Below are 14,789 nucleotides of genomic sequence, written 5' to 3' on the forward strand. Positions count from 1 at the left end.
CAAATCTTAAGCTTACAGACTTAACACCTAATCACAGAGGCCAGGCATCAGGATTTTTATTGGAAATTGAACTGTTGGGTCTAGCCAATTCATTCTTATTGATTACATGGGAAAGATTGCTCAAACCTGCTTGCAGGATATCCTCAAATATTGCTGGCATGGTTCCAAACAATATTTGATCAAAGTATCACTAAGTCTCTCTCTCTCTCTCTCTCTCTCTCTCTCACACACACACACATTCCCTCACGCTTTGAGAGTATTTAACTTCTTCAAAACATGAAGAATATACTATGTACTTGTGGGTGTGTCAATTTGTCAGTGCATGCCCACATGCTCATCCAAAATTCCCATGCCAAATAAATCCTTCTTACAACATAAAAGTACACATTAAAGCAATACATCCAAGTTGGCCCAGATAGGTATCAAACAAATTAAGAACAAACAAGGAAAGAAAAGTTGTCCTTTAAGCAAATGCATAAAAGAACCATCCTAACACGGCATGATGCGTTGGTACTTTATATATTTATTAGCCAGCAGTAGTAAAGAATAGTAGCAATGCCACAAGTTGGTAAGCAGAACAGAAGTAAGACAAAATGGTAGGTCACCAGCAAACCTTCACAAAGTTATAGTACTTCTACTCATCCTCCCACTTCTATATGAGCACAAACAAATGTTTTTATAGCAAAAGAGAAATGATTAGGTTACAAAAGTGGTCATAACATGACCACATGAGAATTTTCAAGTTCATCCAAGTCTAATCAGCACATCTCATTACAAATGTTAACAAGATAAGATCCAGATGCAGATTTTGCATGTTTTTAACCTTCACATGATCTGCAGCAAGCATACAATGCTTTCCACTTACAGTGGATCTCTCCGTTTTTTAACTTCACTGCTAACTGCTAAGCTGTCCACGAAAAATAATGAGTTATTTGAATAAAAAAGATACAAACAACGCACATAAATTTACTCTCCCTTACAAACAGGGAAGTGGGATCATAGTCAAAATTTAATGAAAACCAGGATATGATGATGACAAGAAATATAATTACTTCCTCCATCCCTAAATAATAGTTCTATATTTCCACTTCATGAAGCAGAGGTCACTAGTTTGAATCTCTCTTTCCCCCTGGCCCCTGCCCTACCAAAATTTACTTATCCCACTCCCCTTCTCTGCCGCCCCCCTCCCCCACCCTAAAAAAAAAACATAGTTCCATTTTAGGGTGTCTCAAAGTTATTGTCCATGTAAAAAAAAATCAGACGTTAACAAATGCTCTTATTCCCATAACACCCTTCAACACACACAGACACACACACAAATGAGAAAATGTAGGACAAAATGGGATAAGTAAAACAGTGAAATACTTTTAACACACTCTACTTAAATAGCACATTCTCTTGGGAGGGACTATAAATTTGGCACAGAGGGAGTACATTATAAGACAAAAGATAGGATCATCAAAGATTTTTCAATGTACAGTAAACTACAGCCTGCATAAAAGAGAGAGCAGGCAATCCATGGGTAGTGCATACCTAATTGTCATAGAAGCGGGAACGGCGTCTTCGAGAACTGTGAATACAACAGCAATAGACATAAATTTGCTATAATATAATGAAACCAGAAAATGCTAGGATATTAACCAACATATGCATGCTAATTTCGATATAGACACATACTCTAACCTCACTCTTCAAGATTACTCCAGTAAGAAAAACTTTTCGAAATTTGACCACATCTAATCGTGTTTAAAATTGTAAAAGGGTGTATATATTATAGTGTATTTCAATTAAATTATGCATTCTAAATTACCATCATTAGCTATCAAATAGTAAAAGTAGCAAACAATTTTCATATTCAAGGATAAAGCTGCAGATACCATCATATTTCAAGGATACAGCAGCAGAGGTAATGACCAGATTAGTTATGTAAGTTCTAAAGAAGTAATGCATCCAGGTCATTGTTCAATGACCAAAATACTTTTCAGAATAGAGTATTTATCACTGACAATCGATAAAATTACCCATTACAAACTACCTTTTAAAAGTACAATAAAAAAATTAAATAAATAAATAAATAAACCATTACAAACTATGCCAATACATTATATAACCAACTCCAAAGCCAGACATAAACCCAAAGCCACCTTCAGGTTCAAATAACTTACCCCACAATCCTAGGGACGAAATACAATAGAATTAGCTGAAAATATCAGTTTAGAGGTGTAACATTCCAGGTCTCTTCACGCCAAACAATGACAACAAGGTGATAAGAAAAGCTGGAGAACTCCCTCTCTCTCTTGGTGTGAGGTTTAGATCATGTTCATTTTAAACACTGAATATTTACATCACAAAGAATTTGAAGTACAAAATCAAAAGCACACAGGCATCTGACTAAAGAAGAGATAAGATCAACCAATAAATCGAAGCTTGGAATCCAATGGACATGAACATAAAAAGTAACTCATAAGAAAACTGAGATATGAAAGAAGCTCTACTGACCTGCGATGATTGGAGCTACCCCTGGAGGGGACATTTGTACTCACAAATTCATCATCAGTCTCATCTACCCTATACTCAGAATAATCTACAGATGTTACAGAACCTTCATCAGAATTGGAAGTATCATAACTTATACGTCGATTTCCCCTTCTTGTATCACTAACTCTTGACCTTCTTCTGTTTCTGGAATTCCTAATGTTATCAAACACCTGATACAAGATACAAGAGGTCCACCAGTTCCCCTCATCCCCAGGAAAGTCCTCAAACTCATCTCCAGTTTCATCATCCCCATATTCAATTACATAGTCTCCTAAAACCACCCCGCGTGGGACTTCTGAATGAATAGTGCTCAAAACATCTATGATCTCTGAGGACTGCTGGAAATTCTCCCAATCAAGCTGCCGAGCAGGATCAATCTTTGATGGACAAGCATGAGGATGCTCTAGTTGAGCATGTTTTTGTAGCTCTGTGTAAGTTCCCATAAATTTACATTGATGCTCCTCGCAACAACGCTTCTTCTCATCCAGATACAGACGGGCCTTGTCGACAACAACCCACCCAGTAACCTCTCCTCTACACAAGGGACAACTTGGTTTACAGACTTCAGATACCACTGGTTCAGTGCTTTCTGCGGGAGTTACATCAGATGTTGAAGGTGACGACATACCATAAGCACTTTTGAAACGATCCAAGCAATTTGAGTGCAAGTGATCTGTGTCACACACAAAAGGACGACATCCTTTCTCATAAGATGAGCATTGGAGAAGTACACCATTGTGAGGGAAATCCAAGCATATAGGGCAAATCACATCTTCCCAATTGATATTTAAACGAATATCCTCTGTACCGGATACATTGGGTTGGAACCCTCTTTCATAAAAAGGTCTAAAGGCCATGAAGAGTTTATTCACTTGAAAATACACACACAGATAGCATGCAGCTCACTCTCCTTAGATAGCTGTTGTCAATTGAACAAAAACTTGATGGAAGTACCAAGGAAAACCTAGCCAAGTTTTTAGGTTAAACCAAAAAGAACAAGCCCTTCGATGTAGTACATTATGCCATCATGGAGAGCTGCATGGTAGAATTTGACAGTAAGTGGGATGAAAACAAGGAAAAAAGAGAGAAAGATATGCAGACAAGCTGTTTAAGAATGTTACTTCCACTTAAAACGCTTTTTGGGTGGGAAAAGGAGAGGGGGACAAACAACACAGAAACTAAAAGACAGAACTTCCTTGTCTGAAACAACTACTAAAGCATATTATAGAACATTTGAGGAAAAACATCAAACCAATAAAGACAGTACTAGGAAAACTGAGAAAAAGTACTGCATATATAAGTTTAAAATAAGTAAAACAAAAACCACTATCTTCTGGTTGACAACAGACAAAAGTGCCATCCCTGTAGGAGAGACCAGTTTAAGAAAATTCTCAAGCTGCTGCTACTCCGTGTAATCAAAATCCCTATCTCAAAATCATTATTAGTTTATTCATTTCTATAAGAGTCTCAGAAAAAAAGTGACCATGTTAAACCATATATTAACGCTTTCATAAAGCAGTGCAAAAGGGTTCAAGTCTTACAACAATTCTCCTTGAACGAACCAGTTACATAGACAACCATTGTTAAGACAAGTTGTAATATGATATCATAAATCTCATACTCAATGTACAGAATCTGAATTAAAAAGATACAAATATAAATTAAACAAAGAAATTGATGTATGCCTGCTAGTACTACAAAACATAAGACCTCTTCACTTATTTTAAATTTCTCTTCAGTAGCCAAAAACAGGCTATATTATATATTGATTTTTATTGTTTGGATGAAACAGAATTTTAATTTTAATTTTAATTTTAAGGGAGGAACGACAAAGCAATGGGCCCTAATAGCAAACAAATTTACAGAAAAATAAAAATAAATAAAAATCAGTAGCTGATATTGTGTGATCATTTTAAAAACTAAAACTATCATTTCAAATCAATCAAGTCAACATTTAAGTAAACACATACTTTTTCAATAATAAAGATAACAATTCAATATAAGCAAGGCAAAAAAAAAAACATAGTTTTACAATAACATATATGAACAAACATCAAAAAGACAGCAACTATAAAATGATCCAATAACCAAGCAGGTCCAATCATAAAAGAGAAAATATTGTACCAATCCAAAGCCATAGTTATTCACTAAATTCCTCAAAGAACCCGCAGGCCCTCACATCAAAATTAATAAATAATAACAATAAAATAAACCAATCCAGAATCATGGGCATTCATCAAAAAAAGTAAAATTTGAACAAAATGAACTAAAATCAAAAGGGCACCCAAAAAAAATTAAATACACAATCATGGGTATTCAGTAAAATCAAAGGAAACCCGGTAAAAATAAACTAAAACCCATAAAAATTTGAACTTTAGTTAGTAGAAAAGACAGTAAGACAAGAAAGTGATCAATGATAACATAGGAAATTAAACATGAGTTGACTCACCTCGTATAGGCGAATTTAGGAGTGGAAATGAAAAACCCAGATAGAGAGAGAGAGAGAGAGAGAGATAAGAGGTAAGAGGAGGAGAGAGAAAGAGAAAGAGAAAGACAGAATTTTTGGTGGCTTCAATCAGTTTATGTGAGCGATTAGAGAGAGTCAGTTTCAGACTCTCTTCAGAAGTAGAGGTAGGTAAGGTCTTCCCTCTCTCTCTCTCTCTCTTTCCCAAATTTCTTTCTTTTTCTTTTCCAAAAAAGAAGGTTAAAAAAGGTAAAGTGCTTCCTTTTTAAGGTATATTGACGTAAATGTCCTTTTTTTCCATTATTATTTTGGTGGGTTTTATATTGGTTAAGAAAATTAATTTAGATAAAAATATAATTGTGACTTGTGAGTAGAAAAGCTAAAAGTGGGGAGATAATATATAAGGAAATAAATTAATGATCATTATATTAGTATCTTTAAGACATTTGTTAATAAAATGTATTAAGAAAGTTTTTATACTACTTTTATAGGAAATATAAAAAATAGTAAAAAAATTAAGTAATTTTTTCATTTTTTATAAAAAATTTTAAAAATATTTTTTAAATCAATGCATTTAGAGCATTCATTAAATTTTTCCATAAATTAAATAAGCCAAAAAAAAAAAGAGTTAGATAATTTTACGACTTGTAGGAGGGAGGAATGAATTGAATTGAATTGAGATGTTAGCATTTAGTGGGGAGGAATTAAAGGATTAGAAGGAAATGTCCATTCCATATCAATCATTTAATGAAATTGAGGTCAAATTATCAATTTTAGTCATATATGGAGAGAAAGCAAATAAAATGAATTTACCAAAAAGAAAAAAAAAAAGAAAAAAGAAAAAAAAAAGGTAGCTAGTTTCAAGCAAAACAAAATAAATGGAAGGAGTACTCATCCAGTCATCCTTTTAATGAGATGTCCTATTTAGAGAAAAAGCAAATAAAAGATAACAGGTTTATAGGTAAAATTTTATATCCATTTCTTTTAGAATTGTGTAATTATTTAAGGTTATTTAACAAAAAGAAAAAAGATGGTCTAATGGTTTAACCAGTGGACAATGTTACTAATTTTACGTCACAAATGTGAGTTTTGATTAGCTTAATTAATAAAAAAATTTGTAATCAAATAAAAATTTTGGTTTGAATCTCAGCTACACTAAAATCTATTTTGTGTCTTAACTTGATTAAAAGAACAATTTTTACTGAATAAATTTCATAAGTTGAATGCTATCGTACATTTTCAAAGAAAATATATATATATATATATTATAAACTCTACTTTTGATTTACTTTTATCACTTTTTCCTTTTTTTTATTCAATGTATTAAAAGCTATATAAAATGATAATAAAGTTGAAAACAATGAGACATTGTTTGGAGACGTGCCATGCTATAAGACGTTGAAGTGGACATTACGGACATTACATAATTGTGTGTCTATCATTTTTTTCTTTTGACCTCATGTCTATCATTTTCTTTTCTTATAAAATAAATTTGTATATAATTTCTTTTTAGCATATGTTCGGGGAAAGAGTTATGATGGTTTTTTAAAAAAAATTTAAAGAAAGGGCTATGATGTTACTACATTATTTATACAAAGGCAATTGCATATATAGACATCGCATTTGGGAGGAAAAGGTGTTGTTAATTTTTTTTTTTCTCATATTTAAAGTGGGATATTGTCATTCCATTAAACATGCCACAAAGTTCAAGATACATCTAAATAGAAGTCAACTTTTTTTTTGGGGGGGGGGGGGGGGTAAACGGGATGATTTCATTAACTAAAAACATCGCTTCTCCAAAAAAAAACTAAAAAACATCAAACATAGAGCATTTTCGCTCATACACAGTCCCAAGTCCCAACAGCATCAAGGCTAAGCAAAAGAGAAACTTCAGCTAGGGGAGTGGAAAATTACAAAATCTTGGGAAAGTAAGGCGCCTCTTCTAGTAAGGGCATCAACACACTTATTTGCCTCTCTATAGCAATGCTGGACTCTAGTTCTCGAGATCTTCTGGAGGCCTGCCTTGCAATTAGCAATAATAATGTCATTACTATTTGGTCTTCGTTCATTATTCTGCAGCAAATTAACCACAAGCTTTGCATCTAGTTCGATTAAAACATTAGGCAAGTTTAAATTGATACACAGGTTGATACCATCCTGCATCACCTAGAGTTTTGTTGCCACACTAGTGGTGCATCTGATGGCTTTAGAATATCCACTCACCCATTCCCCATGGTGATTGCAGATAACTCCACCTCCACCAGCTTTGCCTGGATTTCCCAACGAGGAGCTATCTGAATTCAGCTTGAACCAATTTTCATGAGGAGGATGCCACCAAACCTGAATAACTGTCAGCGAGCGTCTTAGCCTTTCATTCACGCCGAGGAAGGCAAACTCAGCGGCTTTAGCTATTGCTTCAATCATAAGAGGTTTTTGGGTGGTCTAATCCCTAAAGATCACTTTGTTGTGGCTAAGCCAAAGACACCATACACCAAACATGAAGAAAGTGCCCCAACGGATACTAGCAATGGATATTTGATGAGAGGTACAGTTAATCCGTAACCAATCCAACAAATTTGCACCGTAAAACAGATTTGAATGAATAGGAGGAGGAAAAGAGTTCCAGAAAGCCCGACCTTGATGACAATCTCTCAAAATATGTATGATAGATTCTACATCAATATTGCATAAGGGACAAGAAAGAGGGATATTTAGCCCCTCGCACCCAGTACCTCTCTAGTTGGGATACTTCAGTGAAGGCATTGCCATAGGACGCACCTGATCTTGGGAGACATAGAAGTTTTCCAAATCCAATTGCCCATGAAAGGTCGCATGAAAATTGTCATGAGCCACACAAGCTAGATTATAGGCTTCTTTAAGATCAAACTCCCCATTAGGAGATGAAATTCAGGAGATTCGGTCCACACCAGCAGCTGACATGGGAATAGGAGTAGTTTTGATTTTCTGACTTAAGGAGTAAGGAAGAACAAAGGAAATGCTCCCCAAATTCTAGAAGTTGTGCTATGTAATATCCCTAAGCAGAATAGATTCCTCATTTCTCTGGAAAAGACCTACAATGAGGCTTCTAAGAGGCCCATCACTCAACCATTTGTCATGCCAAAAGGATAGGACACTATTTTTTACCGCTATCCACTTAATGCCTTTCTTGAAGATTGATTCACCTTTTTTGAGCACTGCCCACAAGGGTGAACAAGATCTGAGCTTGAACGGGGATTGCCTTCGTCTACTAGCATACTTGTGAGCAAGAACTCTAGCCCAAAGCGAGTCATTCTCTTGGTGAAAACGTCAATTGAGTTTGGCAAGTAAAGCTGAATTCCTTTCCTTGTCCGATTGGAGACCAAGGCCTCCATCCTTCTTTGGTTTAGTTATTTTCTTCCAACTGACTAAATGAAGTTTCTTTTTGCCATCCGTTGTGCCCAAATAAAGTTGCAACAGAGTCTGTCAACACTTTGGGTAACCTTTGAAGGGAGGGCAGCACATTGTATGGAGTAATTTGGGATAGTGGATAAAGTAGCTTGTGTCAAAACAAGCCTCCCAAGCAAAGGAGAGGAGGTGAGCTTTCCACCCTGCTAATCAAGCTTGAACATGCTCAATCACTATTCCAAAATCCTTTGGAGTCGATGTGTGCTTTATGGGGAAACCAAGATACTTTCCCAAGGACAAGGTAGAGCGGAACTCTAAGATATTGCAGAGCTCCTCTGTATAATTATGAGACAGATTAGGGGAACAAAATACACGAGATTTTTGTGCGCTCACCTTTTGGCCAGAAAGCTCACAAAAAGTATCTAGCACACCTCGCATAGCCTGACAATTTTTAACATCAGCTTTAGCAAAAAGAACCAGATCATCTGCGAAGAATAGATGAGAAAAAGCAACACCACCTCTAGAGGCCGAGATTGGGTCCCACAGTTTATCTTCACATTTGTCTATTATGAGGGCCCCAAGGATTTCCATGCAAAGGATAAAGACATAAGGGGAGAGGGAGTCTCCTTGCCTAATACCCCTTGAAGGCGCTGGAATGAGTCCAGAGCCCCACTGTTAAAGAGGACCGAGATGGTTGAGGATGAAACATAGCTCATAATAAGGGAGATGAAATGGCTAGGGAACTTGAACAGAGCAAGAGTATCCCTAATGAAGCTCCACTCAAGTCGATCATAGGCTTTCTCCAAGTCAATTTTAATAGCCATGACTCCTTCTCTACCTCTCTTTTTGGACATAGAGTGAATTAGCTCCTGGACAATGATGGTGTTATCAACACCCTTCCTCTTAGGCACAAAAGCTGTTTAGAGCGACGAGACTAAATAATCTAGAGTTGGTCAGATGCGAGCTACAATAAGCTTAGTTATAACATTGTACACTGTGTTACATAAGCCAATGGGGCGATAGTTATTAAGGGATTCCGAACTATTGCACTTGGGAATGAGAGTAATCATCATTCTGTTGAGATATTCAGGGACTTTCCTAGCACAAAAATTTGCTTAACTTCAGTCTTTACTGAATTGCCTACAATTAGCTAGAACCGTTGAAAAAATCACGCATGAAGCCCGTTTGGACCGAGGGCTTTGTAAGGTTCAAGAGATTGTAGAGCAGCAAGAATTTCATCATCAGTGACCGGGCGCTCCAACTTGGTTATATCTTCAAATTTTAAGCTACACCTCCAAAATGAGGGTTGCCACTCCTGCCTAAAAGCACTGCAATGGGAAGTAGTGAAGATGTCGATAAAGCCTTGTTTAATAAAGTTAGCAATTTCATGATCCCCATTTAACCAATTATCCATATTGTCCTTCATAAAAGAAATATGGTTCCTCCTTCGGCGGATCAAAGCTGAATTATGAAAGAATGCAGTGTTACTATCACCCTCAACCACCCAAGCGATTCTCGATTTTATACTCCAGAACTCTGCCTCCAAGTTAGCAACTGATGATAGTTCGACTAAGAAAGACTTTTCTAGATTGATTAGGAAATTTTTGGGATTATTTCCCAAGGCAGTTTGCACTCCCTTAATCCTTGCACAGATTCTTCGCTTTCTATGGAAAATATTCCCAAAATGATCCCTATTCCAGATTTTAGCTCTTGTGGTAAAGGAACAGATAGCATTAGGTAAATTTGAAGTACCTGACCACGCACCTCTAACCAAGCCAGGAAAGAAAGGGTGGGCGAGCCACATTGGTTGGTACCTAAATGGCCGAGGAAACTAGACCCCATGATCATTGTGTAAGGATAGCACAATAGGTTTGTGATCAGAGTGGGATCTTTCCAAATGTTTGACACGAGCGTCCGGGTATAGCACATTCCAGCCAGTGTTTACAAATACCTTGTCAATTCTTTCTTGAATAAGAGTGGATAGAGGTTATCGGTTTGTCCACGTGAAACGTAGACCAGAAAAACCCAAATCAATCATCCCACAATTATTCAAGCAATCTTGAAAATTGATAGTTTTAGAGATGTTTACTGGCCTGCCACCAAATTTATCTCCACCCATTAGAACTTCATTAAAGTCCCCCGCAATGATCCAAGGAAAGGTATGAAGCTTAGCAACCTTAGACAAATTGTCCCACAACAAACACCTTTTTGTATATCTGGGGCTAGCGTAGATAGCAGACATTAACCATGAGTTATTTGAGGAGAGGTCTCTCACCAAAGTGTGAACCTCTTGCTCTGTCGATAAGAGCTCAGAGACATCCATTTGTGTAGTGTCCTAAAGAATCCACAAACCTCCGGTGAATATGATATTATTGGCATGAATTGCCCTATCAAAAGGAAGCCTATCAGAAATATCCTTGGCTCTCTAGCCACTGATTTTTGTCTCAGTGATGATCATAATAGCAGGAGAGTGAGGCCATATCATGAACAAAACTTTGAAAGGAAGGGCTTAGAACACCCCGACAATTCCAAACTACAATACTCATAATTAATGATGATAAAGAAAGAGTAACAAAATCACTTAGAGGTAAGGGACTCACCTCCTTCCTTAACCTGCATGCCATCTGTATCCACATCTTGATTTACCTGGGGGGGGGGGGGGGGGCTTCAGGTTCAATCTCATGCATCATAAGTTCCTCAACTTGGTCAGGCCTTGGGTTTGATCCCTTTTTAGTCCCTTTCTTAGGCGGCCTAAGCTTGGGATCGATTCGCTTTAAAGTAGCTTTGGAGACATTAATAGCTGCCGAAGCCATTAGATTATTCATATTTAAAGACGACGGGGGCGTTGAAAATGTCTCTCATAGGGGTTTTGGAAAGTGGCAACTCCGAATCTTCAATATCTAGCGCTGCCTTGGCCCCCTTCTAGACCTCGTCATCTTTAGCAACCATTTCCACTTCAACTTGGAAGGTAAGTGTAACTCCACTGGAGTTACCCCCTATGAACACCAACAGTTTGTCAAATAGAGCTTTGAAATCATGGCCAAACTTTGGTTCCTTCTCCTCGGATGAATATTCCAGGCGATCCCCTTTCAAGCTCGAAGCCCCACGAAATTTCTGATTGGTTCGTGGATTCCAAGATCGGTGTTTGGCAGATGACTGGGCTGTAAGGATGTTAGACTTGTCCTTTTTCTCTGCTTGGGTAGTGCGATCTGCCATAAGCGCACTATCCTCTGAATGAGGCCTAGCAACATGCTTACTCACCCTTTTGGTAGGGCCTGATGGGTCAAACTTGAGGTTAGGTGGGCTTTTAGCTTGATTAGGAGGCCGAGTTCTTAATTGTTGAGCCGAACTAAATTGGGGAGCATGGGTTGAATCTTTATATCCCTTCCTAGTAGATTGCTTTTTTCGTGAAATAAGGACCCAGGGCCCATAAGTCTCTTCACTAGGGGTAGAATGGTCTATTACAACTGGGTCGTCACCCTTGGCTTTGTCTTCTCCACCTTTCTCTGATGCCCTTGCTATGTACGAATAGCTCTCCACCTTGTGACCCACATGACCATAGGAAAAACATAAGGAATTAATCCCCTCGTATTGCACTGGTTTCTCAACACCTCCGATCTTAATAATTTTAATGAGAGGGTTAGCAAGATTGACCTGAATGCAAATCCTAGTGAATCGCCCCCTGGTCTCTAATGCCGTGTGTGTATCAATCCTTAAGACAGGGCCTATGGATTGCCCAAGGTCTTGCAGCACCAACGGCTCATAGTATTCAATGGAGAGCTTAGGGAAACGAACCCAAGCAGCTACCGAGAATACACTAGCCGTTGATGACTTAAAGTTCGGTTCTCATTTTATAATGGAGAGGTAATGCCCTCCAACGAACCAAGGACCATCCTTCAACACTATTTCATAGTCTTCTTTCAACGAGAAACGAACTAGGAAAAAATCCCTCTCTAGATCCACGCAATCCAACCTGCCACTAGGTTTCCACATGTTCATGATACATGAGGTGAGGAACTAAAATCCCATAGTCTTGCCAACTACTTTGACTATTAGTGCATTTGTCCATAGAGATCTGATACTTGCTAGCACCAGTAAAGTTAACAGCTGCTATCCCCACTGCAAGATCAGAGCTCTCATCATCGAAGTCAGCTACCATATCCATTTCATTCTCGAAATTAAAGGCTCGTTCATAAGCTCCAGGAATCTCGCCAATGAGCCTCTCCTTATAGAAGCTTCTTCTCCCCTTTGATTGAGGAGAGGTGCCATCTGAGTTGTTATCAACTCTATGGGTTTCCTTAACTTTCTTGGTGCTACGGTGCAATTCCTCATCTTCATCCCTTAACCTAACGGCAGCCTCCATGCTCATTGTCTTTTTTTGTTTTTCCCATATTTTCTCTCTTTAGGGTGAACCGCACATCAACTTTTCTTTTTTGTTTTCAGAAGAAGTCAACTTGATATTATTAGTATGGTACTTCTTTGTGATTAACACCAATTAATAGTTAGTCAAATTTTTCTTCTCAAAAATAGTTAGTCAATTATTTAATAAGTAAAGTTTACTCTTTTTTTTTTCTTTTTCTTTTTCTTTTTTATACAATAAGTAAAGTTTACTTATAGAGAAGAAAATGCGTCTTGTTAGGAGGAGGGAGTCCGAAGAGAAGGAACTATCAACAGGACCCACCCGAAGTATGATTGGGCCAAACTGTTCATTGAATCAAACCCAACCTAGTTGGAACAATCGAAGCACTTGGTAGATCAGGGAAACTGAGGATGGCAGCCCGCCCGAGGAGGCCGAGGAATAGATACTTCTCGAGACACAAGAGATGAGCCACAAAGGCCATGGGGTTGGAAGCCGAGGGGGGCCAGTGTGACGTACGAATAAGAGCGGGAGGAAACTTTCAGAGAAAGCATTCATCACCTCTGCATTCAATGCACTGCACCAACTCAACATGCCGCATTAATGGCAGAATAACCCCTAAACAGTGCCCTCACAGCCTGTAATCTACTCTACTACCACCAGCAAGATAGTTATGGAAAATACCCAAAGAAAGATCAATAGCCCTCCAAGTAGAAGGCTGGAATGCAATTCAAACAACTATAAATAGGAAAGGTCATACTTGTGGGGGATCAAAAAAAGTTTATAGAGAGAAATAAAGAAATAGAAAGAGAAAGAGACCAGTATAATACTGAAAATTGTATTTCTTAAGAACAATTATTCCTTGGCCCTCTCTTTTCCTACTATATTTCTATCAAGTATTGCCATTCTTGCTAAGCCAATTTCTTTAATTATCAAGCCCTAGTCCTTAAGAATCAAAGTGTTGGTTTTAACTACCCATCTCTACAAATTAGTTGTATTAAGCTCCTATCCTAGCCCATTTTTAGCAGGTTGGACCTGGTTTTATGATTTTCCCCCTACACGTCTCTTATGAGAGAGATCACAAATATACAGTTTTTAATGTTATTGATATTTCTTTTTCAAAAAAAATAAGATTTGTTTTTGACATTTCACAGTTGTGTTTAGACACGCACCCAGTGTTAGACTGGATCTCTCATATGGTTTATTTTCAGATTGCATGCATTATCCCCGTGTCTCCAAGTCACACTCTCCAGATTTCATGTTCATCCAAAGTCAAAGGCATTAAATATTTTGATTTCTCTTCTTAAAAAACATTTTTTTCTTTATTTTTTTTTTCAAAAGAAAATATATGTATATAATATATTATCCCCTTCCCAGTTCCCACGCAAAGAAGAATAAAATTTTATTTTAAACGGATCTATTTTATAATTTGAATTAAATATTATAAATTTAAAAATGTAGAACATATTATCACGTTTTTTAAAATTATATACATTATTAAATCTAGAAAAACAAATCTTAATTGTGGAAGTATACGTGCGGAGATTTTTTTTTTCAAGAGAAAAACCATTTCTATTATAAAAAAGAAATGAAATTATTAAAAAAAAAAAAAAATTTTTCAAGAGAAAAACCATTTCTATTATAAAAAAGAAATGAAATTATTAAAAAAAAAAAAAAAAAACACTTGAAACTGCTTGCATTCAAATAAACAAAATTCAGTAGTTATATGAAATCTGAATTTTTTTACTTTTACATGTTGAACGTTTTTATTCAATGTTCAAGTTTCAAAATGTGACTTTTTGTATCTTTTATTTTAAGAATACTTTGTATCCTTAATTTGTAATAGGATTATCTTTGTAAGTAAAAAGGTTGACATTAAAGAGTTTCTATTCCAATTATATGTAAATATACAACTAAAAATTTATACTAAAATACAAATTACATCCTCTTAATTTAACATTTTTCAATTTCAGCCCTAACGTTTTTTTTCCAATGTCGTCCCTCAACTTTCACTTCTTATAAATTTGGTGAGATTAAATTCTATAA

At 36.7% G+C, this 14,789-nt stretch overlaps 1 protein-coding gene across 3 annotated transcripts; it reads right to left on the reverse strand.

Moving 5' to 3' along the window:
- Positions 1-584: 584 nt before the first annotated feature.
- Positions 585-5,215, reverse strand: LOC112017417 (uncharacterized). 3 transcript variants are annotated; one of them, XM_024049869.2, is made up of 4 exons: positions 4,988-5,214; positions 2,500-3,573; positions 1,534-1,570; positions 585-902 (listed from the first exon to the last, which is right to left on the reverse strand). In XM_024049869.2, the coding sequence occupies exons 2-3, from the start codon at positions 3,393-3,395 to the stop codon at positions 1,534-1,536; spliced, it is 933 nt and encodes a 310-aa protein (XP_023905637.2). In that variant the 5' UTR covers positions 3,396-3,573; positions 4,988-5,214; the 3' UTR covers positions 585-902. The 3 variants fall into 3 exon arrangements, with proteins under 3 accessions (XP_023905637.2, XP_023905636.2, XP_065636381.1); XM_024049868.2 differs by having other exon boundaries at positions 585-907; positions 4,988-5,213; XM_065780309.1 differs by lacking the exon at positions 1,534-1,570 and having other exon boundaries at positions 585-907; positions 4,988-5,215.
- Between the last annotated feature and the right edge of the window lie 9,574 nt (positions 5,216-14,789).

Source organism: Quercus suber, unplaced genomic scaffold (assembly GCF_002906115.3).
Source record: "Quercus suber isolate HL8 unplaced genomic scaffold, Cork oak 2.0 scaffold_232, whole genome shotgun sequence".
NCBI classification, from domain to species: domain Eukaryota; kingdom Viridiplantae; phylum Streptophyta; class Magnoliopsida; order Fagales; family Fagaceae; genus Quercus; species Quercus suber.